This window comes from Rattus rattus, chromosome 7 (assembly GCF_011064425.1).
Source record: "Rattus rattus isolate New Zealand chromosome 7, Rrattus_CSIRO_v1, whole genome shotgun sequence".
NCBI lineage: Eukaryota > Metazoa > Chordata > Mammalia > Rodentia > Muridae > Rattus > Rattus rattus.
In genome coordinates, this window is record NC_046160.1 from 14,656,856 (window position 1) to 14,683,966 (window position 27,111).

Here is a 27,111-nt window from a genome sequence, read left to right on the forward strand (position 1 = left end):
ACTCTGCTTGCTAATTAAATATACATATCTTGGCCCTGGGGATATATATTATACAAGCCAAGAAATCAAATTTGCTATCAGCATCAATTAAAGAAACTGGCAGTATAGCCCTTTGACAAGGCCAGTGTACCATGACGCCAGGGAGATTGGGCCATGTAATCTATCCTTTTCAAAATATTCGAGTTGAGGGGCTGGAGCAATGCCTTAGAGGTTAGGAGCATTTGCTGATCTTGCAGAGGACCTGAGGTGCGTTCCTAGTATCCACATGATGGCGCACAGCTGCCCACGACTCCAGTTCCAGTGGTTCTGATATCCTTCTCTGGCCTCCCTAGGCGCTAGACACGCACACGGTGCACATGCACCATATGCGAGCAAAATATTCATATACATAAAATAAGTAGTAAGCAATTAATTGAACAAAAATTCAAAGTAATCTGAAATAGAACTGAGGCTCAATGTCCCTCCAAACCTCTGCTTCCATCTGTCCATCTCCTAGACAGCTCGAGAGTCTAGTGTGGAGTACACTTGGCTCTCCTGAAGGATTAGTGTTTAAAAAAAAAAACCCAACTTGTTAGATGTAATTCACTTTACTCCAAGTTTGCTTGGACTTGCAGGCAGCTGAGATGCAGTTAACACGAACGACTGATGTGTCTAGCGTTTCCAGGTTTGACTTGGTAATAGTTTTCAAGTAATTATAACCAGTTTCATAATTCTAATTTTTAGAATAGTGCTTGATATATTTCTGAAATGAGTAGGCCATAAGCCAAAAGTAACAGCAGCAACCGAAAGATCGCATTTCATCCTGGTGTCACCTCGGATGCCGGTATCCTCAGCGGTGACCTCAGGGTGTGACAAACCTGAGACGACGAAGGACTCTCTCCACCTGGGTAAGGATAAAGACTGAACTCCGTTCGAGTAGCTTCCTTTGTAAAAGGACTGCCCAGCAACTTTCCGAACAAGTATCTTCCCTCCTGAATTATCCAGCACACCGCTATGAAAGGAAAACAAACAAACAATGACAACAAAAAACCCACAAAAAACTTAGACTGACGGAAATACAGAACTATGGCTGGACAAGAGCACACCAACCAGTCTCGGTCTTTACTCAGACCCTGGAAAGCAGCGAGGCTAAGGGAACGTTTACTCCGATTCACAATCAATCCCGCACACGGTATTTCTGCTGAGCATGGTGGCACACACCTTTAATCCCAGCACTCGAGAGGCAGAGACAGTTGGACCTCTGTGAGTTCAAGGTCAACCTAGTCTACAGAGTGAGTTCTAGGACAGCCAGGGCTACACAGAGAAACTCTGTCTCAACAAACAAACAAACCCAAAGATGGGCTATACTTTTATTTTCCTCCTTTAGTTGTCGTCGTTGTTGTAGTCCAGGCTAGCCTCAAAGCTCGCTATGTAAACCAAGCTGGTCTTGAACTCCCAATCCTCTTGTTTCTCTCTCCATGCTTGGCTTACTAATGACTTTGTTTTCTCTTGTAGCTTTTGTATTTGTAGGTCTCGCCAGGCTGCTCCGGTTGGCTTTGGACTCCTGAACTCAAGCCACCTCTGTCTCAGCCTCTGGGGTACCTAGGACTATGGCATGCACCACTAGATCAAGTTTCCCACGAGTCGTTTAAAATGAAAACTTTGTATCAGAGAATTTCTTATTTGGCTTTGGGATATCACAGGATGAATTCAGTCACGTTAGGAGCAGGATAAGATTGTTAAAAAAGTACATGGTTCTTTGATTTAGGGCCAGAGAAGGAAAATATGCAGCTAAATTAAACTCATTTGAAAAACATACTCAGAGCTGGGGACATAGCTCAGTGTGAGGAGGTCTGCTTAGGATGTCTGAGGCCCTGGGCTCCATTCTTAGCACTGCAGTAAGAAAAAAAAGGAAAGGAGAAAGGAGGGGAAGAAGGAAGAAGGAGGAGGAAGAGGAGGGGGAGAAAGTGGAAGAAGAGGAAGAGGAAGAGGAGGAGAAAGGAAGAAGAGAAAAAGGAGGAAGAGGAGGAAGAAAAGGAGGAGAGAGAGGAGGAGACAGAGGAAGAGAAAGAGGAAGAAGAGAAAAAGGAGGAGGAGGAAGAGGAAGAGGAGGAAGAAGATGAGGAAGAATAAAAGGAAAAGGAGGAGAAAGATGAGTAAGAGGAGGAGAAAGAGGAAGAGGAGGAGAAAGAGAGAGTGGAAAAGGATCCCCTGACTATTGAAAATGATTCCTTAATTTCTAGGATTTTTTTTTTAATCAGGTTTTACACCCTGATGTCTAGGGACGGCCCACCCCAGGCCCTAAGTACCACCTTTGTTCACAGTGTCATTACCTTGCTCCAGAGTCCCCCATGGCTCCTCTGGGTATCTCTATTTTATGGCATAGGAATAAAGAGTACAAGGCCTTGGGCCCCTCCCTGCAGGGGCAAGGCTGCCATTTCCTTGCCCTCCCAACTCCACACTGACTCAACAACTTTCAACACTCAGATTCCCAAAGGCCTTGGACAAAGTGATGATAGCATTTGACGGGTAAAAACACTTAATGGCTTTCAAACCACCGCACTCAAGTCTCAGTGTGCCCTCCCAGCAACCCCAGAGTCACCGGGTGGGGTGGAGGGAATGTTGTTTTTCCTGGCTTCAAGAGTGAATCACCCAAGGTTTTGTAACTAATGCTTTGAATGTAGGCAGCTCTCACTGATCTCAAACCATGGGTTCGGCCCTGTTGGTTGTGGTACTTAGGGCTCACAAGCATAAATACCTCCCTGTCCACTTTCTTGTCACTCTCTGTAGACGTCCCTGTTCCACCATGGGGTCTGGCTAGGCTCTGTCTGCTGACCAACCTCGCCGTTCCATTCGAGTGGCTTACATTGTGCTGGTCTCTTCTCTGGGCCCCTCTATCACCACACAGAAAGCCTGACGCCATCTTGCTTCTGAGGCTCTCTTAGACTTTTGGTTTACTGTCTTGTACTACCTCGAAAGATTTCTGGAATTAATTTGGTTTCTTAAATAAATAACAGAAAATTATTTTTGAAAACAGATTTAAAAAGTTATTTTAATGTGTGTAGGTATTTTGCCTGCATGCACATATGTGCACATGTATGACTGGTGCCCACAAAGGCCAGAAAAGGGTACTGGAGTTACAAATGTTTGTGAGCCCCTCTGTGGGTGCTGGAAACCAAACATGGGTCTTTTGGAAGAGCAACCAGGGTTCTTAGCCAGTGAGCCATCTCTACGGCTCCTAGAAAAATCCCTATGGGAAGGACACCATTTTGTTTTTCTGTGTAAGGATACGTATCGGTGGGTTGGGGCAGAGAGTTCTTACAGCAGCTTTGGGAGTCAGTTGTCAACCTTGCAGCATTCCACGACCCCATGGACTTGACATTGGGGACTTGAGGTCAGTCATCTTAAGAGTGTCTATATGTGGAAACACACTAATGAGACCTGTCTCCTCTCTGTTGCCTTTGTGGAGAATTTATCACTAGACTGTGCATAGACATGTGCATGGCCTTGAAGTTTACCTCCTTCCTGACCCTGGTGCCCGGGGTCTGGAGATAAACTTAGGTCCAGTAAACCACTGAACCAGCTGTTGAATGTCAGCTGCTCAGAGTGACCTCCGGGCACATTTAGAAATCTCCAGGAAGAGAGCCTTGTACAAACATGTCTCTTCATTGATCCATCTAAGGATCTCTCTCTCTCTCTCTCTCTCTCTCTCTCTCTCTCTCTCTCTCTCTCTCTCCCCCACGTGCTTGCCTCTCTGTCTTTACATATTTGGGTTAATCCTTCCTTCCTTCCTTCCTTCCTTCCTTCCTTCCTTCCTTCCTTCCTTCCTTCCTTCTTTCCTTCCTTCCTAGGTAGTTATCCCAGCAAGGACTCACATTTCAAGAGCATTCCCTAACCCCTTTGCACGGATTAGCCAATCATGCAAAGTCAGGCTTCATGGGTGGGATAGGACAAGACACGTCAGGAAGAAAATACCGGAGGCGTGTTGTCCCCAGTGTGTAACTAGCTCTGTTTGGGCTCCAGTTACACCCTCTTTACAAAGAGAACAGCTTTGCTTTGTTTGTGCGATCTTTTGGCTCTGACGTTATTTCCGACACCAACCAAGCCGGATGGCCTGAGATAGACCCCAGAATCCATGTAAGGAAAAACTGTGTGAAGTTGGTGCATTTGTAATGAGGACTTCTACTGAGAGCTGGTAGGAGGCAGAGACTGCAGAGTGAGTGACCTTCAAAGTAGCTCACAGGTCAGCTAGCCTGAAGCATGCAGAATGGCAGAACCAAGGAAGACCCTGGCTCAATAAGGTGAAAGGGCAGAACTCCCCAAAATTGTCTTCTGGGTTCCACACACAGGACATGGTGTGTATTTCCCAAATGAATGAATGAATGAATGAATGAATGGTCATTTTAAGATGAGACTGAGCCCAGATATGATGTCTCAATGTGACAAATTTCCCTTTGTTTTGAAAGAACAGATATCTCATGAGAAAACGTCTGTATATGATATGGTGTATGAGTATTAACTCCTTTAATTAACCTGCGTTTTGAACCCAAGTCTGTTCTTGCCCATCCTCTGTTCTGACTGTGGGAGACTCTGGCAGGTTAGGGACTGACGTCCCCAGGGCACTCTCTCTTCATGGCATCTCTCAAATCCTGCTTCCTGAAAAACAGATTCTCTCTGTGTGTGGAAAATAAAGCTAATAGCATCCCAAATTCCCACTTGTCCCTTCAGACCTCTATTCAGCCTCCGGATGAACAGTGAGACCTCTTTCTGAATGGCTTCTGCTCTCCAGACACTGGTCCAAGGAAGCCACAGAAGCCTTCGGTGGCTCAAAAACAAGCAGTGAGTCTTGTTTCTGCCTCATCTGTATTCTCTACACTGACGTACATCCCACCCTGCACACGGGCTTGCAGAGCCCTGTTCCTCTGAACACCCTCCTCAGTTTTCTCTTTAGGCATGTGTCCATTCTTCTTAAAGCCTTTTCTGGCCAAGACTTCTGCAAAGAATTCATACACCTCCCTCAGTCCACACATGGAGTAGCGCTGAGCCCTCTAGTTCTTACATAAACAAGTGACCTGGGGCTCTGGGCTAAAAAAGTCAGGGACACAGAGGAGCTCTGATCTTCACTGTGCTGGTGGCTAGGAATTATATTAACTTTTCCTTTCCTTTTTCTTTTTTTTTTTACCTCCTTCCTTCCTTTGTTCCTTCCTTCCCTCCTTACTTCTTTCCTTCCTTCCCTTACTCCTTCTCCTTCTTTCTTTCTTTCTTTCTTTCTTTCTTTCTTTCTTTCTTTCTTTCTTTCTTTCTTTCTTTCTCTTTTTCTCTCTCCCTCCTCTTCTCCCTCTCTTCCTCCTTTCTTCTCTTTCCCTCTCTCCCTGTTTCCTTCCATCTTCTCTTTCTTTCTTTCCCTCTCTCCCTCCTTCCCTCCCTGCCTTCCTCCTCCTTCCTTCCCTCTCTCCCTTCCTTCCTTTCAAGGTAGTTAGCCCGACAAGGACTCATATTTCCTTAATCTTCCCTCTCCCTTTTGCATGGATCAGCCAATCACGCCAGATTCCTTTTCTGACAAATGGGAATCCTAGCAGTAGTGTCGGAATGAAGGACTGAAACAAAGCTGGCAGGAAAGAATTAGAGCATCAAAAGGTTACTTGCTGTCATTTGGACGGCATCAGTGGTGAGGTCAAATTTACTCCCGAGGTCTGTTCCACTTAAGAAAAACAACAGCTCAGTGGTTGCCCGTACTGCTCCACCTCATTCCCTCCGATCATTACAGACAAAGGAGAGACGTTTAATACAGTCTACTGGTAATTCTTAAACTACCTCTCACGAACAGTGTTTCATTGTTGTCTTTGCTTTCTGTTTGCTTCCTCCAAATTTCAGAGTGTACAAACTAGCTACCTTCAAAGTAGCTAGTCTCCCATGGCTCCCCTGGGTGTCTCTATTTTACGGAGATACCTCTCCTCTCCTCTCACTCCACACAACTGCTGATTAACTTGTGCAAAGAAAAGAAAAAGATACAAGGAGCCAGATAATTCAAACATTATCTAGCATCCGGCCCCGGTATCCAAGGCTATGCCAGCAGTAGTTTGAGCCTGATATGTGGCTAGATCTGGGTGACAATACCTTACTCTGATGCTTGATAATGTAGCTTCTGAAGAGCTATGCAGACTATATCCGCCTGCTGTCTTACTCTGTGTGTGTTTGTTTCTGTTTTTGAAGACAGGGTCTCATGTAGCTCAGGCTAGCCTTGGATTCTATGCAGTTAAGATAACCTAGGACTCCACATTCTTCTGCCTCCCAAATGCTGGATTACAGCTTCTCACAACCATCGCTGGCTGTGTCTTTATCTTGAAGATATGTCTAATATGTCTAATAACAATAGATACTTGAAAGGGGGAATTGTTGTGGTGAGTGAGTATGGCATTGGGGGAAGTGTTTGTCATATGCGCGTTAACTTGATCACCAAAGATACTAAATGAGCACACATTTCCCTGTGCTTGGTTCTCAACCTGAGGAAGAGCGGTCTGAGGATTCTGTGAAGGTTGCTTTGCCATTTTCCATTTGAGCTGTGACTGAGTTCAAAGCACATCACGTCTCTCGTAGTCCTCCTCCAAAGCCACCCCTTTTAGTCTCTGGTCCATCACCAGAGTTCTGAGAGATATTTCCCCCTCCAAACTCCTGGTCATTCCTAACATTTTCTTGCAGCACATAGAAAAAAAAAAGTGTTCCAAAGGATCAAGAACTTTATTTTCTTTGCCATGATCATGAAGGACTACAATTCCCACTTTGTCACTACAATTCCCACTTTGGAAGGGGGAAGAACGCTTGCTTTGTGTTCCTTTCCATGACTCAACGTTTCTTCTCTGCACTCGATTCTTCCTCAAACGCTAACATTTAGCCTTTCTTGTTTTCTTCTCTACATGTCATGCTGGACCCACGTGTCCAGATATTGTTGGCTGGATTCAGAATATGAAGTTTCATTTTGGGTGGGGGATATGTGGTCTATAGTGAAACTTCACAGCTTCTCTCTCTTTCTTTCCCTCTCTCCCTCCCTCCCACCCTGCCTTCCTCTTCAGTATGAAACTTCACAGCTTCCATTCCAAATGTCTGTTCTTGCTGAACGGTTGCTCACACAACGGTAAAGTTTGGGGATCCAGTTAATTTTGCTGCGATTTTTGCCCTTTTATTTGCAATCTTTAAGAAAACAATAAAGTATAAAATGAAAGATGGTGGGGGTGCAAGTCAGTTTTTGTAAGAGTGCTAGGAGACACAGGGTCACGCATGACTTCTGGGGTAAATTTGCAAATGGAATGCAGAAGGCTCAACTGGATTTGTACATTTTTTTTTTTTTGCTTGCTAATTACGGCAACCCTGCGCCAGAAGTTTCCCCAAAGTGCTTTGATCCCTGGGTGCTGAAGAGGTCATAGCCACCCACCTGTGAACTGCGGCACCACACACGCTGGAGTAAGACGCGTAGACGCCAGTGCCGTAAACATGGTATTTGGGGTCTTGGCAACCCGCTGGACATTTCACCATGAACTCAGGATTGATGATTTTTCCAGCTTTGACATCACAGTTGATCTGAGGCACAGCTGGGAATACAGAATGAGGTCAAAATTACCCCCGCTGTGTAAGTTTACATATGAAGTGACACTGCCCGGGTCGTACTCATTTACTTAATCTGTAAAAGTCTGAATCTGAATTGGCCCTGTGTCCCTTCCATATAATGAGGGTAAAGACGTAGCAGGGACATTCCTCAGACCAAAAGAACGATGATGTCCATTGCATTTAATATGCTAAAAGGTATATATATATATATATATATATATATATATATATATATTTGCTGACTTCTGTTCTTGTTTGGAAAATTTATTGGAAATAATTCTGAGAAAAGGCTCAAGATGTGATCTGGAATCACCAGAAGGAGGGGATTACAGATGCTCTGGGATTGTGACAGGAAGAGAAGGCTTCCAAGGGAAGCAGGGAAGGCAAACGGGCTGATGCTGGGCTGGTGAGCCCCAGAAAACTGAGAATCCGTGGCCTCATAGGCCGAGAAGGGGGAGCGAAGAGGCTAGGCTGGGCCAGGCTCAGGGGAATTGAGCACTTGTGTTCTGTGCAGGATGTGGGGAGACACAGAAGATGTTTGAACGGAGGAAGTTATATTCAAAGCCACCTTTTTGTTTTGGTCCCCCAGAGGATTTCTTTGGCCCAGATGTTGAGTCACCATAGGACCGGTCTCTTGCTTCTATGCCTGAAAAGATTGGTCCTCTCATTGAGCACCCAGGGGAGTGCATCTGTTCTTGTCTCCTGCCCTCTTTCTCTTAGTCACAGCTACAGACAGGCTTTCTGGAGCAGAAAGCTTGCCTGAGGATAAGGTGAAAAACATATTCTGCCAGCAATGTCTGAAAAGGATGTTTCCCCTCTGCTAAGATTTTCCTCCCTCAAAAAAGAAAGCGCCCCCCCCCAACAAGCGACAGTTCCCTAAGCTGTGCATTGCACACTTAGGTGAGTTTAAGACTAATCTGGTTTACACAGTGAGATATTCTCTCAAAAAACCGAAAGAGAGAAAGAACATAAATAGATAAAAATTTTATCTGATTTATATGTGCATGCACACAATCACATGTCTACACATGTGTGTACTCACACATGTTTTCAAATGTCAGAAGAGGGTATTAGATCCCTCGCAGTTGGAGTTAGAGGTGACTGTGAGACACTCAGCGTAGGTGCTGGGAATCAAACTCAGATCCTCATGATTGAGCGGCTGGGGCCCTTGATTGTCACCTCATCTCTCCAAGCCACTGTATTATTGCATGTTTACATGAAACAGAGCTCTCAGTATGGATGATTTAAAATTCAAATGTTGATCAACTCTGCAAAATACTGAAGGTTCTCTACTGTATCAAATATTTAGATATGACTAAATTCTTTAAGTGTAAAAAGCAAATAAGCTTATCCCTCTCATTAGCATGTAAATCTGCTTCCCTCTTTTACAAATGATAGTTATATGAATACCAAAGAATGGTCCTAAGATAATTTTTATGAATATTAGTAAGTCTATTATTTATATATTTTATACATCTGTATACTCAAGTGGCATGTAAATTTCTCACCCCAAAGGTTTGTGAGTGGGAGTTTAAGAAGCTGGCCCTGAAGGTGTGCTGTGTTGACCCCCACTCCTTTAGTCAGGAGGCAGAGGCAAGTGGGTCCTTATGACCACCATGTTCTTCATAACAAGTTCCAGGCCAGCCAAGGCTACCCAGTCAGACTCTGTCACAAATAAACAACACACGAGCCTGCCTCAGGTGACTCCGTAGCTGGGAATGTGTTCAGTGTGGGGACCAGCTCTTCAGAAAGATTCCAAACAAGATTCTAAAAAACATAAACACAAGTTCGGCACGGGCATGTTCAGACAGAAGCTGGAAAACACTCTATGTGAGTCAGGACTGACAGGAAAGGGTCATTTAGCCACTAGAAGGAAAAACTCAGAGGCAAGGGGTCCTTTGTCTCTACGAGCAGCACCGTTGTGACCCTGGAGGGCTGAACTGGAACGGTAAACTTTCTATGGAGGTAAATTTGCCAAGAACTTTCTAGGAATTGATGCTTCCCTGGTAAGAGTGGGCTGTTCACAGGAAGCGATGAACCGGCCTTTGGTGGACGTGTGCAAACAGAACAGTTGTAAGGGGTTTCTGCCCTGGGTGGGAGGTGGAAATTAAACCCCTCCCGGTGCTAAGAGTTGGTGATTACACTCAGAGATCCAGGAGCTTGGCCAGGCCACCCACCCTCTGAGTTACAGAGATGCTCATGGAGTTGTTAATGGTTTCCAGCTGTATCCAAAAGTAAGCGCTCCCCCCTCCCCTTAACCCTAATGCAACGGAATGAGCAGTTACATTTCATTCAAGCCGGAGAGAGAGAGAGAGAACGGAAGTTGAGCCCCTGCCTTTTCCCCACACGCCCCTCCCATAAGCTTTGCCACTCAGGGCTAGGCCAGCTCGGCGCTCCTCCTGGGAGCCAGGGTTGAGTTTGATCACAGGCTTAAGCAATTTGTGGTCTCCGTTAAGAACGGGAGCTCTGTGCTTAAAACTTTTAGTTCCATCCTCCCAACCAAAGTCACGTCTTTTGAACCTTTTGTTCCTTTACACTCTGATAGCCAAAGGCTCACTTACTATTTTGAGTTTTCGAGTGTACGGTTTTTAAAAGGCAATTTGGGGACAGAAGATGGCAGCTTATCTCTTCTCAGATTAGCTAGTCGCTGGGTCCCTGGCTATAAAGGAGGTGTACAACCCCCATCCCCTCCACGGATTACCCCCAAATACATCTCCTCCCTCAGATGTGAAGACAAGAGCCGGCTTCTTGGCCTTCGTTATCTGAGATAGGAAATAGCAAACCCTGTGGGTCGGGGATTACATTTTGATGACTCCTCGATGCACTGAGAGTTTTGGATCTGCTGGAAGGGAATAAGTGAAGCTAAATCTAGAAAGTTATCGGATGAGTGTTCAGGGTGCACACGGTACACGCTACAGGATCTTACGTGAAATCTGTAGCTCAGAACACAAAGGGAAATGCCCTGTGGAGGCATATTTGCATCCTACTAAGCAAGTTTTTCTTGGAGGTACATTTGCGTTGTTCTCTCTCTCTCTCTCTCTCTCTCTCTCTCTCTCTCTCTCTCTCTCTCTCTCTCTCTCTCTCTCTTGCCTAGGAAGTATTTCAAACACACTGTCTTGTCTGTGTAGAACCTGATTAGGAAGTGGGTGGCTGAAGTCATTTTGTCCCAGAGGAGGAAACAAATGAGGAGCAGGTGCTCATACGCTGCTCAGAAACAAGGGGCAATGGCGAAGTGTGGCTAAAGGTCAAACAGTCGTTAAATGTATACAGAAAATTAAGCCAGAGAAGCGAGCTAATTAAATCTTGCCAAGAGTAATCGCCAAGATCATTGGAAAGTGTAGTCAGTGTCCAGCCAGGAAAAAAGCATGTCATTTTGTATTTTTCTGACAGCAATTCTTTGGGTAGATGAACATCATGGTTTTTTTTTTTTTTTTTTTTAATTTCTTCATAGTTTTCTCCGAGTTCGTGCAGAGATCTGTTTTCTTGTAACCATCAGTGAGTCCTCCCCGTCTGAACGTGGGGACAGATGAGATGCCTTATCTGCGTTGTGAGTGAGTTTTACCCTCACAATGCAGTATTTACATTGTTTTTATACTTTCTTACTCTCTACAAACTACGTGACATAGACTTCTTCAAAGGGAAAAAGTCTAACGAGGCAAACTCGGCAGCATCTGCTCAGACGTGAGGGAGCATCAGCCATTGAGGATGGCCTGCTCTGCAGGTAACCCCACGGCGTTACTTACACGTTCTAGAAAGGCTTCTTCACAAGAACATGAAGAAGAAGAAGGAGAGGAAGGAGGAGGAGGAGGAGGAGGAGGAGGAGGAGGAGGAGGAGGAGAAGGAGAAGGAGAAGAAGAAGAAGAAGAAGAAGAAGAAGAAGAAGAAGAAGAAGAAGAAGAAGAAGAAGAAGAAGAAGAAGAAGAAGAAGAAGAAGAAGAAGAAGAAGAAGAAGAAGAAGAAGAAGAAGCAGCAGCAGCAGCAGCAGCAGCAGGGGCTGGAGAGGTGGCTCAGTGGTTAAGAGCACTGACTGCTCTCCCAGAGGTCCTGAGTTCAAATCCCAGCAACCACCTGGTGGCTCACAACCATCTGTAATGGGATCTGATGCCCCCTTCTGGTGTGTCTGAAGACAGCTACAGTGTACTTATATATAATAAATAAATAGGTCTTTTAAAAAAAAGGCAAGACAAAGCCTCTTCCTCCTTGCTGGTAGGGGAAGCCAGGGAGACACGGGGTGGAAAGCACCCAGGTCTGGGCAAAGTTGCCGAGGTCCAGAGATGCTTCAGTGGCAGCATCTGGGGAAGGCGTCTTTTGAAAATTATTCTTTTAATTTTCTTTAATGGGTTTGAAGCAGGCCTGGCCACACACTCTGCTTCTGTGGTCCCTTTCTCCCCAGCTCCTTCTGATGGGTCCTAACGGCTACCTTGATTTCTATAGCCACCATCACTTCCGTACCATAGCATCTCAGTGCCAGCTGAGAATTCCTTCCCAGAGGCCCGAGGAACCTTCGAGGGGAAAAGAGGACCGAGTGCAAACCGAGTGGGTATTGCTGTCAGGTTCCTTTCCATCAGTGGTTCTCAACCTACCTGCTGTTTCAACCCTTTAAATGCAGTACCTCATGCTGTCCTGACCCCTAACCATAAAATTATTTTGTTGCTACTTCGTAATTGTAATTTTGCTATTGTTACAAACCATAATATAAAAATCTGACATACACAATATCTGGTATGAACTCCCAAGGGGTCGTAACCCACAGGGCGAGAACCGCTGCTTCACACGGTTTATGAGGCCTGTATATTACCAGTATGATCAAAGACATCCCGTTTCAGGACAGAAAACTGATGGTCTGAGCCAGTATTTTAATGCGCGACTTCTGCCTTAGTGGAGGAAGCCTGGCATGGGAGTGCACACCCGGAACCCCAGCGCTCAGGAGGCAGGGATGAGAAGATCATACGCGAGGGGCCAGCCTAAACCACACAGGGAGACCCTAAACCACACAGGGAGACCCTATCACAAAAGCAAAGCAAAACAAAAGTCTTTAGCGAGAGAGCTGCAATGTTGTGCCGTGTATGGGCCTCCTGCCTGCGCTGCTAACGTAGGCTTCGACAGGTACGGTGCGCAGTGAGTCAGGCGTGTGGCAGGTCAAACCAGAGCGCACGTAAGCTCCTCGTTCACCGCTCATCTTTCGGTAATCCCGGAAAAACCACGCTACTGCCTGGACAAATTCCTTACTCATTAGGGAAAGCCTTCGTAAGCTCGCTCCGTGGCTGCTAATGAGGAAGAATTACTACGACATAAAAGAGCTCATGCACGGTAAGTTTTAACACCGGGCCTCACTTTATTGGACCGTGATAGTCAACCAGTTTAAAACTGTACTTTAAAGGAAATCACACACAAAAAAATTATTAGTTTAATGAAACAAAACGGACATCAAGTTGAAGACAAGCACGTCCTTCTTGGTCCTGACCCCCCACAGTGAACAGGTCATACAGTTTTTCCTTTGGGGAAGACTTCTTTTGAAAATTATTTTTAATTTTCTTAAATGGGTTTTGATTATGTTGAGTCTGCCCAAAAATGGTCAGTTGTTTTTTGTTGTTGTGTTGTTGTTGCCTTTAAGAAAAGGTTGAAGATCATGGAGGCCTTTTACAATCTCCTCTAAAGGAACCCTGGGTTGGCCAGTGCTATAGTTCACTTTTCTAATGTGAGCCATCTTGAAACACGGCTCGAATTACTGCCCACACCTGAAGGTGCCCCATTAGTCTTAACCATTACTGTAACTTTCAAGTCTGGATCTTCATTCATCTAGAACACAAGCTTCAAGAGGGCAGGGATTTTGTTCATCTAATTTGTTTGGTGTTGTTTAGTGGAATATTGAATGAATGAAGCAACTCATTTGAAAATCCTGTTCTTCATGATTGTTGAGGGGAGGGCGGCAATGGGGGGAGGATGGGGAGGGGAACACCCATAAAGAAGGGGAGGGGGAGGGGTTAGGGGGATGTTGGCCGGGAAACCGGGAAAGGGAATAACACTCGAAATGTAAATAAGAAATACTCAAGTCAATAAAGAAAGAAAGAAAGAAAGAAAGAAGGAAAGAAAGAAAGAAAATCCTATTCTTTTCTCCCCCTTCCGATTCTGATATTTCTCTTTATACCAACCCTGGTTCAAGATGCACGTCACGTCTGGGACAGCTGACTTAACTGCCTACTGTTCTTGCGTTGTCTGAGCTAGCCCCACCGTTTATCCCAATCCTTTCTTCATGAGCAGTGTGTGGAGAACTTAAAAACGGCGTACTCAGATTTTATCGTTTTCCTGTTCAACACTCCTCAGTGGCTTCCTCCTGCCCTTGGAGTCCAGACTCCTGAGCTGCAAGGGATTGAGGGATTTAATCCCCGCCCTTCTGCTTAACCTCTCACCATGGTTACATGGATGGTGAGAAGGCTCCAGTCAGCAAAGGTCTAGGGGAACCAATCCAGGGTGAAGACTTTGATGGAGAAATAGTCTGTGGTTTGGAGGACATGAACACTCCTGGGGTCCCGGAGCGAGATGAGGGAGGGAGGCGATGCCTGAGGGGAGCAAATGGTGCCCAGCCTCGTCGTGGCCAATGCAGCACCTGCGTCTCCACCAGGGCTTCCTAGGGCTGCAGAATACGCTTTTCTGAGGGAAAAATGGTCTTGACAAGCCTACTGAGCCATGAAGGGCTTGTGGGGAGGGGGTGTAGAAGAAGAAGGGGACACGATGGAGTGGCATGCAGCATGGGTGTCTGAGGGTAGAACGTGAGAGACACAGAGGGGCTGGAAGTGTGAGGTTCTGGAAGCTATTCCTCCACAAGGAGGAGCCCACTGTTGGGCTTTGGAAATCTATAGTAATGGGTCAGGATATGACTGAATATCAGTTACAGAAGAGTTCCTTTTTGTAGGCTATAGCAGAACTGAGCTGCATTGGGGAACAGGACAGGAGGGCCATAGGAACACAGGAAGGGCTAAACAGAGGACAAGAGCCCCAGATTCTGCAGAAGCCAGGGGAAGAGTTCCAGACTGTTAAAAAAAATAGATGGGTGCAACATTGCTTTTGCCTAATGTCTGAGAATAAGAGACCCAGTTAGTATCCGATGATGTTGTTCTAAATTCAGAAATTACAGCTGGTAGTGGTAGGGCTGAATCTGAACCCCATAAGTCTGAATCTGATTCCACCCTACACTCAGAGGATCTGAGCTTTTACTGAGAGACAGTGGGCAGCATCGGAGACCCTTGGTCTGAAGAGATTTGTCAAGAAGAATTTACGTAAGAGGCAATTGGAGGAGAGACAGATAGGTCATGAAAATCAATAGAAAAGCAATCTAAAAACTTGTCTTGTTTCTTTGTTTCTTTATACAGGGTCTCACTGTGTCTCTTTGCCTGGCCTCAACTCACTATGGAAACTAGGCTGGCCTAGAATTCATAGAGATCTTCCCGTCTCTGCCTCCCAAGTGCTGGGATTAGAGGTGCGTGCCATCATGCTTAGCAAAAGGTGCTACCTTAGTACGTAAAGACATGCTCGAGCTTTAAACCCTTTAACGAGTGGATAAGTTGTTTTCATTATTGCTTCCTTCTGGGTTGAGAGACGCCTTCATCCTTATAGAGAGATGGACGGAGGGACAACAGCCAAGGAGTGATACGGTATCTGTAATTTACCCATATAGCTTTGGGGCAGCTGACACCATTTATGACTAAACATATCCTACCTGAGTTGACAAGGGGCCCAAGTACAAACCCTTTGACATCATTCTTACCAGATCATGAAAGACAGGGCATCTTCATTTTCCCGAGAAGCAAGCTAACTGCACATGCTCACAAGCAGAGCCAGAGTCAAGACCCAGCCCTTCCAGCTATAAAGCCATGGTTCTGTTGGTTTCTCCTGGCTGCCTCTCCCATAAGTGAAGTTAAATAAGACACTGCTTCTTTAGTGTAACCTTCCAGGGCCTTTCTGAATTCAAAAGGCATTAACGGCTACTATTGGGGGAATGCAGGATATGTACAGCAAATGCATCAGTGTGTGTGTGCATGCATGGGCACACACCTACTCCCGTATCTTCATCCCAAACACCTGCAAGGCAGCTCGCGAGTGCAGTTTTTCTGTCATTTCCAAGAACCTGCCATGGTAGAGTTTACCTCACTGAAAGTCTGCAAAAGAGAGTGTCAGCTTTCTTTCTTATCCACCCATCGCAAAGAAGTCTAGAAATGTAATTTATCTTTCTCATGATCCGAGAAAGGTACACATGGCACGACCATGTAGAGGACGACCAGAGTTGGCACCAGGCGTCTCAGAAAGGGGCAAAGGTTGAAGGGGAATTACAAGTTGCTATACGTGAATCTGCCCAAGAACCTTAATGGCCTCTTCTACCAAATTCTTCACCCAAAGACCTGTGTTTTTCCTTATCCATGTACAAGGCACTCAACAACCAAATCCCAGAACAATGGCTTCTTCATGCTAGAGTGTCTGGAAAGCATCCGTCCTTGCAAGGTGGATTGCTAAAGTTTTCCCATACCTCATATAGAAGGTGTTAGAATTAACTGATTGGAGTTGATGCATAAATTAAAGGTTGTGTGTCTTACTCCACGTTAAGCCTATTTCAGCAGAGTCCAGGGTAATGGAACTATTTCGGGATGAGGTTTCTGCAATGCCTGTAGACAGCATCTTCTTCCCTTTGCTGATTGTTGTTTCCACTGGGTAAATCTCCTGCTCAGGAACCCCTCAGGAGTGTCTGTCCTTCAGCCTCCATGAAGAAACAACTTCGTGAGACAGCGCCTGCCCCAAGGGCTCTCACCCACTTTCCCCTTGCACCTCCAGGACTCCCCTACCCCTGGAGCCTGCACTGTCTTCCCATTGTCTCCGGACCTCACCCCACATTGACTCTCCACGAAATCAGCTCAGTGGAGCCAGACAGCTCTGCCTCTAAAACCCTTGTTTCCTCACGTCTTGTTTTGTGAAACCACTATGAATCCTAGCGTAGACTCCTAGTTTTGTTATTCTCAATGTAGCCTTTACCACATTCTATTTTATGGTGGTTTCTGTTGTTCGTTTGTCTGTGTACCCATCTGACAATTACCTAATGAGGCACTAATTGCATAGTCTTGGTACGTTTGGCCTCTTTGGGAAGACAGACTATATTAAAAAGCTTAAAATAATATGTGGTAAGACCCAGAGGGCGTATGACACACCCAGGAGGCATCCAATCTAGTTTTAAGCATGCGCTGGAGCAAGGCACTGAGACCAGGAAGCCTCTCTCCTACTCTTTTGCGGGGGAAAGAAGAGCACATTTTCATTTTGTGTGAGATTAGATGCTTGCTGAAGTCTGAACATTCTAGACAGCCAGCCAGTGACATCTGTGTTTTGTCAACCGGGATGGCCATCACCTGTGGAATGCTGTCAGTTTGTTCTGATGCTGCTCTTCTGTCTGTCTGTCCTGAGGCTGCTCTGCTCACTGTTTCTGAAACTCTGCTGGGGCTCCGTCATGTGTGGAAAAACATTCTGACAAGGGTTTACAACTTAAAAGGCTATTCCGCCTCCAGCAAAGACACTCCGCCGGGCACAGATTGTTCTAGAGCCTTTGGTGGCCATAATTTATGTGGAAACGTTAAGATGGGTTTAATTATAGCAGGGCTGAAGTGCTTACACGTTGAAAAGCAGGCTTGTTTCACGGGTGTAACCTATACGGAGGTGAAGTTAGTCTCTCGATCCACAACCACTCTGGCATTATTGGTAGCCTCCAAAACTCAAGAGAGATGGAGCTGTGTTTGGACGGTTTGTTAGAAGCTGCTCCAGCAGGTTCATGCTGACTGAACCAACCACGAAGGTACCTCTGGGTAGGATTAGATTTATAGCTTCAAAATGGACCAGGAAAATGAGGGCCTTGAAAAAAGTCACCTCTAAGAATAAAGTGTTAAAACTCCCAAGCAAGGCAAACTTTACCTTGGACTACACATAGAAAGTTAATTTATTAAGTCGCCAACACGCTAATTCTCTGTATATATAACTTTTCTTTTCTAGTAGTGTAAGACAGTGGCCAGGCTTTTGTACACTCTTACCTCTGAAGTTCAAGGTGGGCAGCCCAGGACAGAGTGGCCCAAAGACGACACTCCCTCTGTGTGGTGGGAATTACTATATCCAAATCCTTCTTATTGGAAGGAATTTGAGCTTCTTTCTGCTCAAAGGTGGTGGAGAGGAACCAAAACCAAAACCAAAACCAGTGCTCCTAGGCTGGGTGCACAGGAGTGGGTCAGTAGGCTCCCCAGGAGAAAGGCTCCTATTCCCTAGTAGCTTTTAGGGGAGCACTGTCTCAGAGAGCACTATGGTGTCTCCTAGTAAGAAGCCTTGTGTACAAAGCTCCCCCATTTCTGCCAAGATCTCATGTTCAGGAAACAGTGGAGCTGCTTACCTCCCACCGAAGACGGACTTGGGCTCTCTAATGTAATAGGGGCTGCAGTCATGGGGTGGGGGAAGTCACTGTAAATATGGAATTTGAATCCCAAGCCCTCTCTCGACCTCCATGACTGCCATTTCAGAGTGAGACTTGATTTGACTTAGAAAAAAATCAAGTGATAAGCCAAACTCCTTGGGATAAAAAAATTCTATCAAATGAGGCTATTCATACAAAAGCTAAGCACTGGCTTGGAACGAATGCTCACCTCTGAGCCTGAGAAGGTTCTGTGAGACTCTGCTCCTCCCATCTCTGTTCCCTTTCTGAGGAGCCTTCCTATCAGACTGTCTTCAGCACATTCTCAGTATTGAACTCTAGACCCTTTGGTTCTCCAGTGGAGCTCAGGAAGATCTATGAAGATGACTGGAGACCATGGGTCAACCAAAGAGGTGGGAAGGAGACAAGAATGAGAAGAAAAGGAAATTAAAAAGAGTTGGGGCTGGTAGGGAAGAGAGAGGAGAGCTCCCCACCAAGCAGTGCCAAGCCTATGAGTAGGCAGAGTAGATATGCTGGTAGGCCAGTGCTCACTCGCAGGCCAAATCAAAGGAAGCTACACACTCTTCTCTTGCTCTACATCTCTTCTTGCTACCCTACTTCCCACTTGGTCAGCTCTACCCATTGCTGAGTATCAGCCTCCCTCTGTCTCATTAGTCCAACTAGCAAGAATTTAAAATCTGGCTTTGACAACTAGTAGAGGTCCTGAGCCCTTGAGCCTCAGGAGTCTAGGACAACCTTGGGTGTTTTGGCAGGACCTGAAGATGGACAGATAACCAACATTGGCAAATGGCTTCCTCATGGCTATTTCAACTCTTTGGGATGTGAAGATTTTGGGTCTTAAAAAAAGAGAAATCACTGGTGAAACATGAAGGCTTCCAGGAGAGGAGGACAGAGGGAACTACAGAGGACCTATCTAGAGGGCCTCGCGTTCACATCTACAAACAGCACTGGCCTTGTCTCAGCCCCTTACCCACTGACTCTCAATGGTCTGAAGTCTGTCAGAATCCCCTTGCTCATCAGACCACAGACGGTCAGAGTTCTGCTGTAGTTTCTGACACAGCAGCACTAGAGCTGGTAGGGCAAAAGGGCTCAGTTGATGTTGATCCTGCGGGTCTTGTAGTTTTAAGAACTTCATCTGCTCTCCCACAGTGCTGTACTCCTATTATTTTGCATTTAAAATCCAAACACCTCCTGTAAGATAGGCTCTGAGTTCTCAGCCATAAATGGAAGATGGCCAGGATTTCTTTGTTTAGTGACAAGGAAGATGGCCTCTACCTCTGTTCTCTTTGAGAGCATGCCTTCTTGAATGTATTATAGGTCAGTAAAGTAGGTCATTGTAGGTCAACTCTTGGTCTATATTTCAGCCAAAGGGAAAGGTTAACATTCTGACTTCATGGTTCAGTGCCTCCTTAGGCACTGGGATACTTCGACACCTATACAATGATCTCCACATAGAAGCACACAAGAAGACAAGCACAGTTGCATCTAATAATCTCTCCACTGAATGTGAAAACGTGGTTCTGTCTTCCACTTGACCATCTGCTGTCCAGAAATGCGTGAACATGTCTGCATTGTCTACCTGTGTACACATTGACATGCCATGTCTGCTTACTAGCTGGCCATGCTCTGTCTTCTCCCTTCATATTCTGGTACTCAACGTTACAGTGGCTGGCAGGGCTATTTCATCTTCCTAGTCCAAGCTTGCCCACTCTTGTCTCCTTTGAGGATGACACTGCCTTGATGAGCTCAGATCCCAGCCAGCTTAGATGGATGTAATTCAATGCTCTCCCTCAGAATGGGGCCAGGAGAGAGACGAAGGGAGGTTGGGAGTGGGGGAGGGTAGGAGGGAGATGCAGATGCAGAGAGACAGGCAGAGGTGCCGCCTCTTTGATTTGGTTCTAGTGGCCTTTCCATCTGGGAACCAATCCCAGGGAACACCAGCTGTGCTTCCTGCCTTGGTTTCTGTGAATGACTCCAGGTCCTGTCCAAATCCTCTTTTCTACTTAAACAAATTGGGCTTGGATTTCTGCTAATTGCAAACAAAACAACCTGTGCCGAGATACTCCCCGTTGCCTCGTGATGAAGTCCAGATTCCCACACAGTAGTGAAACCCTTCTCCTTTCACTATAGCGAATTCTCGGCCATCCACTTGAACGCCTTTGATTCGCTCTGAATTTTTCAGGCAAACTGAATGTTTGCTTTTAAAAAAATTGGGGGACTGAGGCAGAGTCTTGTTATATAGCCCCAGTTAGCCTTGAACTCATGGTTCTTCTCCCTTGGTTTACAAAGGGCTGGGGATATAAGCATGCGCTTCTACGTTTGGCCAACTTTTAAAACTCTTTTCAACCTTCCAGCCTTGAGTATGTTCCCCCTACCCAGTTGTTTGCAATATCACACCCTCTTGGACTTTGTCAGAGTAGGCTCACCATTCCTCCACAGTCTCATAGTGCTATTACGTGTGATAGACTCGCCTATCACTCATCTTCCTGCTAGGTTTGTGAACTCTGCAAAGGCAGAGTGTACCTTGACTCTAGTCGTCCCTGGGTATCTAACACCAGGCTTGGTGCTTAGCTGGCCCCTAGTAATTCCTTGCAGAATGCTTGGATGCTGGGCCTTCCTTGTTACCTAGTCCAGCTGCAGACAACAGTTGGAAAAATGAAAATTACTCTGGCCTCAAGCTATAGACTATAATTTGCAAATACTCCTGAGATCAAGAATCAGATATGTCCCTGGCTTGGGAATATTGTGTTACACTCATCGCATCTTTTCCCTCCCTTATTTAATGATCGTGCTAGAGTTTCTAATTAGAGAGAATACTTCAGGCATTTATTGATTCAAATGTGCTGCATCACAAGGGAGATTTTGAGAACAAAACTAGAATTTAGCATATCAGAAATTCAATCCATCTGAGATCTCTCCAGGGGGTTTGCCCTTGGGTCAACTAGCACAGACTTTCATAGTCACCAAGAACTGTTGTCATGGCAATCATGGAAACTTTCATGATTTTTGTATCAGAGTTAATGAAGATCCTGGAACTAGCCCAAAGGAATCCACACTTGGGCGTGCATTTGTCCCCATATTAACCCAATCATTGTTTTGAACACACTTCTGCCCCAGCGCTAGTCCTCTTGGCTCTTGGTCCTGACAGGGATAAATAAATGACTGATTCCCTTTCAGTATTTCAACCTAAGAGTCTGTGGATAGATGCTCTTTTAGTCTCATGTCAGCCGAAAATCCCACATGGTAGCCTTTGAGAAAACCTAGAAAAGGGTGGATGTGTAAAGCAAATTTCTTCCTTTTGCTTCGAATTACAAATGTTGCTGATTTCAGCGTGCTTAAATTTAATGCCTGTAAAGAAAGCCTTTGCTGTGGAAAGCACAGAACATTGACTCTGTCTCAAGCCTTTATTTTATGGTCTCCTATAAACGTCCATCATGCCTTCACTTCTGGATCCAGAAATCCCAGTGCGCTCACAGCACACCATTTCCCATCTGTGTCCTGCTCTGCTAGTTATTTCCCAACATTCGCTCTGTTCTTCCTCCCCAGGAAGAGAGTCCCTTGTTTTCAGTAAAGAGTGTGTGTGCTGGCAATTAAGACATTTCTTCTGACCCCTACTGACCCCAATGGCACATAAGTAGAGGTATTTAACTTTCTGGATAGTGTGTGTGTGTGTGTGTGTGTGTGTGTGTGTGTGTGTGTGTGTGATTGTGCCTTCTTCATTCCTTGTTGATTGGAATGCAATGAAGGCAAGGTGGCCATTTTGGACCATCGGGAGCCACCTCAAAAATGGCAACAGTATGATCCAAAAGTCTGGGACTTCCATCCAATTACAGCTTGGTTTTACTAAAGGGAGAGAGATCCAGTCTCATGTAAATGATAATTATTTTGGATGTTTTCCAGCTGATCTTAATTGATATGCCCAAAATAAACTTTATTTTTCCTTTTCATTGTGTGATATCTTCCAGGTGTTTCTGTGATTCACCTCCTGAACCCAGAGCTTCAGTGGGGGTGGAGAATGCCCCAAAACTACTTCCTGTACAGCCTGCCCGGTTCTTTCCAGGGCCTTCCACTCAGATACAGCCGAATCTTGATCTTTAACATAGAAAAGAGCTTTACGAGGACTCAGTGTGAGGCAAAGTTGGGGTTTATTAAGATAGTGCATACTCAAAGGGTCTCACTTAAGTCAGAGTCCCACTTAAACGCCTTAACAGTAGTCTGTAATACTATCTGTAGTGACAATATTATTTCCTTTGAAGTTAGATTGTTTAAAATGTATAATTTACAAACAAGTTCAAAGATTAACAAAGTCTAAAATTAAGTTAAAGACTGTGAGTTTGTTTACTTGGGAACTCCCTTTTGCAAGTGAAACTAAGTTTTTTTGGGGGGAGGGTAGTGTGCATTATTCAAGTTTATGGAGAGGAGGGTGACTGTAGGCTTAGGCTCAAAGGTCCTGTAGGTTTTAGGCTTTAGCACTGTTCATTTGATGTTTAAATACTTGTTGGATGCATTGTTTTTTAAAGGAACACTATTTCTATGTAAGCAATCCATTTCCCACATCACCCCAGTCCCACCAACAGTGGAGAGTACTGGCTTACAGTTTGAGGTATACAGTCCAGGGTAGTTGGGAAAGAAGGAGTGTGAGAGGCGGCTGGTTATACGTGGTGGTAGACAGGAAGCTGAGAACAGAGAGGCTGTGGTACCGGAAGGACCCCCCCCATCTCTCTCTGTCTTTGTCTCTGTGTGTCTGTTTCTGTGTCTGTCTGTCTTCTCTCTCTCTCTCTCTCTCTCTCTCACACACACACACACACACACACACACACACACACACACACACACACACACACACCCAAAATCTCAAGGCTTCCTGCAAGTTCTCCACTTCCCCTGAGAGGTCCTATCTTCTAAAGATTCCAGAACCTTCCAAAATTGCACCAACACTGAGCATGAAGAATTTCAATATGCTAGCCCACGGGAGACATTTCACATTCAACCCGAACATTCTTCCCCTTGGCCCCTGACACTCATGGCCACCTCATAACACAAACCATATTTTTTTTCCAAGTTTAAAAGTCCTTATAACCTTTCACACTCCTAATACTACCCAATAGTCCCGTTTCTTATGAGTTCCATGGTAATCTCTTAACTGTGAGTCATTGTAAAAATCAAAATCAGGTTACATGCTTTTAAAATACAATGGCTCAGAATAAGATTTCCCATTCCAGAAGAGAAGGACGGAGGAGGGATAACAAGGAATACCAGGACCAAATCCTGCAGCTCTGTCGGATCTCTGGGACTAGTGATGGAGTCATTTGGCCTCCACGGTGCTTTGGTAGCCTCTCTCCGCCAGCTCTGCTGCTTGCAGCACACGCACCATAAGCCCAACACTACCGCATGCCCACAGCTTTCCTTGGTAGATGTCCCATGATCTTGGGATCTCCAACATCCTGGGGTCTTCACTGCAACTTGGGCATCCCATTCCCAATCTCATGCAATGGCTTTTTAGGGTTGCCCTGTAGGGACTCCAACCCTGCCACATTGCCCAGGCCTAGGAACTTCCTTGGCATAGCCTTTCAAAACTGTCTTGTCTTGAAATTTCTTCTGCCAAAACAAATTGGTTCATCGCTTTTAAACTTGGCCCTTACTCCAGTTCTTAGAATGCATGAATGATCTCCATCTCTGGTCTTCATTGAGTGTCTTATTCCCCTGTGGAGAGACGGGACTCCTATGCATATTTTTCTCAGCATTCTGATCTTACAAACTCCCACAAGAATGGCCTGTTAAGTTATACCTAAGCACAATAATTGTGCTCCTCTGGTTCATGGCTTCAAACTCCTCAGTAGTCCTTCTACAAACCAGTTCTAAATACTTACAAACCGCACGATTGATTTATCAAAAGGGATGGCAGCTGGGTGTAAGGTGGATGGGTGGCCACGCAGTGTCCGCACACAGACACCGGAGTTCTACATGCAATCACACAGTGATTTGGCTTCACCTGCTGAAATTGCAGCCAGTGAGAAATGTAGACCAGGCCCATGCTGGGTATGAGGGCAAGGGACTCTTCCTTCTTCCTTGGTCTTTAATTTCTCTGGTCTTTCTGTCTCTCTCAAAGCATGCTGGGAGACAGGAAGCTTTGATGGACTTTTGCACTAGCCATACCGAATCTTCTAACTTGGAGAATGGAAACCCCAGCCATAGCAAGCCAGTTGCCTGGTTCTATGTGTAAGTTTTGAGTTTTCCATTGCAGTGGAACTGCATTTCTTTTATTTAAAATCAGGATTCAGATCAAATGCGGATGAAGTAGGTAATGAAGGTGATAATCATCATTTAAATGTAAAGGAACTGACATAGAAGCAAAAACCCTGGCCAAGCACAAACAGCACCATCCATGTCCTCTAACACAAGTGGGACCCGACTCTCCACGGGGTTAGAGCCTTGTGGCAGAAAGGGACTTGGATTTTACTTACTGAATTTGGGTCTTTTAACCTTCTTTGCCGGTTCTTTATTTGAATGTATTCCAGTTACCAGCAAAACTAGGTGAGGAAAAGAAAAAACAGAATTAGTCTACTTAATATGATTTTCCCTAACAAGTGTTTTCTTTATAGCTTCACCCATATTTACAATTGTTGTACATGAGGTATTTTCACTGATGAAGCGAATCTTTTCTTATAGCGAAGGAAATGAGAGGTCCAGTCTGTAGAGTGTCTTAGCCTCTGCTGAAAGGTCTTTTCAGAAAACCACCTTGGTAATTGCCACGTCTGTTACCTTCTCATTTCAACACACCATGTCCGCTGCTCCTTTCCAAAGGACGGAGAGTGTGCCTGTAGGATGAACACCCGTGCCTTGCTTGTGACGTTTCCTAAGTCTCACAATGGGCTTCCAAGTGTCCAATTTGTGTGCTCTCTCTCTCTCTCTCTCTCTCTCTCTCTCTCTCTCTCTCTCTCTCTCTCTCCCTCTCCCTCTCCCTCTCTCTCTCTCTCTCTCTCTCTCTCTCTCTCTCTCTCTCATGTGTGTGAGCATATGTCTGTCTGTCTGCCTCTCTCTCTGTCTGTCTCTCTCTCTGTCTCTCTCTCTCTCGCACACACACACACGCTCATGTGTGATGTGTGTGAGCATGTGTCTGTCTGTCTGCCCCTCTGTCTCTCTCTGTCTCTCTGTCTCTCTGTCTCTCTCTCTCTCTCTCTCACACACACACATACGCACACACACAAACACGCTCATGTGTGATGTGTGAGCATGTGTCTGTCTGTCTGTCTGCCTGCCTGCCTCTCTCTCTCTCTCTCTCTCTCTCTCTCTCTCTCTCTCTCTCTCTCTCTCTCTGTGTATAGGAATGACTTGTAGGAAAACTGAATAGAGGGGGGTCAGCAGACAACCTCAGCAGAGCCTATTCTGGAAAGGAAGACATGGGAGAAGTCACCGTGGAGAAGGGAAACCTCTCAGAGTCTGAGGATGGACCCCTGATACTGCACTTGCTTCAGAATCAGAGCCAGGCCCTCAAACAGCAGGATGTAGACTCTGCCTGCCTTCATGGATTCAGTAAGCAGTGAATTGTGGGTTGAAGAATCTAAAGCCACATTTCCTGGCTCCTGTTCAAGTCTAGAGAATAATCTGAGTCTTGTGCTTTAAAAAAACAAAACATTGGCTGTTTTTCTTATTGCAAAAGTGATGCATGGTTCTTCTAAAAAATGCAAAAAGTGATATAGGAAATATGGGTGAACAGAGAAATGTGTTTTCTGCATGTATATTTACATGCATCTATATAGGTGCTTTAAACATTCAATCATGTTCATACTATTTACAGTGCTTTATAACTTATTTCAAAATATGTATGTCTAACCACACACACACATATGTATGTGCACACACATAAATGCACACATACACATACGTTTTTCTTATATTTAATGTTTTACCCCCACCATTTTAACAGCCTGCAAAGCAATGCGTTATATGCATGTACCCCAATCTAACTGATCCCCTATTTAATGCAAATAGTTTCATTTTGCACAGATCTGTCATTATTTCCTTAAAATAAATTTCTTCAAATAGAATTTTTGTTTAGAATTTATGTCCACTTGAAATTTTGGTATATCCCACAACATGTTTATAGTAATTTCCTATTAGTGATGTACAGACACTCTCTTCTTCATTCCTGCCCTAATTACCCTTGTAACTGGAAGGGCAGTTCTATCGTTCTCAAAATCCTGGTCAGTCCCCCGTCTTACTACTCCAGGGAGGCGTGGCCAGGTCTTCCCTGCTGTAGCTATGTTTGGGGACAACTTGCTTTCTGGATAGAGTTGGGGTTCTGAAGGTGGGCATGGGAAAACACAGCCATCTAAACCCAGGCACTTAAATCTAGGTTGGGGACACACACCTGCAGTGTTAGCACTTCGGAGGCCAAGACAAGAGGATCATAAGTTCAAGGTTACATAGTAAGCCTATGTCTAAAAATCAGAAGGCAACTGATCTCTCTCTCTCTCTCTCTGTCTCTGTCTCTCTCTCTTCTCAACAATCTATATATACACACATACATATATATTCAATTTAGGTACAAGTGGACTTTTAAATTAGCATCCAGTTTTGAAGGAAGAGGCAGTAATATCACCAAGTGTTTGAGAAAATTATAAGGCCACTGTTACAGAAACTCCTTAAAACTGTTATATTGAAATCTTAACCCTTAATGGGACAGTATTAAAAGTGGAGTCTTCTAATACTAGGGGATGAAGATGGAGGTTGCCCTGTTATGAACAAAATTAATGGAACTACTGTGATGGTTCCATGGGTAAAACATTAAGTTCTAGTGCCCAGAGCCCAAATAAAGTTAGGCAGAGTACCTTAACCCTGCAGCCCCATGTCCCATTGCTCCTATGGTGAGATGGGAAGAAACAGGAGACTCCCCCAGAAGGTCAAAGTCTAGGTATCTTGAGGTTGGCACTGGTAAGCAACTAAGAACTCCTGTCTCAAACAAGATGGAGGGCAAAGACCCAGCTCTACCGTTGCCCCTAACCCCTACATGAGCACTGTCATGCCCAAGCTCTCACACATGCAAAGTCATACATATGCACACACATGTATTATACACA

The 27,111-nt window shown here is 45.1% G+C and overlaps 1 protein-coding gene across 1 annotated transcript in view; it reads right to left on the reverse strand.

Moving 5' to 3' along the window:
- Window positions 1–27,111, reverse strand: part of Vit (vitrin) — an 89,437-nt gene that overhangs the window by 52,677 nt on the left and 9,649 nt on the right. The window contains exons 3-5 of the mRNA XM_032908603.1: window positions 24,496–24,561; window positions 7,409–7,565; window positions 858–991 (exon numbers count right to left, since the gene is read on the reverse strand). Coding sequence (XP_032764494.1) covers window positions 858–991; window positions 7,409–7,565; window positions 24,496–24,561 — 357 coding nt within the window. The remainder of the gene's footprint in view (window positions 1–857; window positions 992–7,408; window positions 7,566–24,495; window positions 24,562–27,111) is intronic.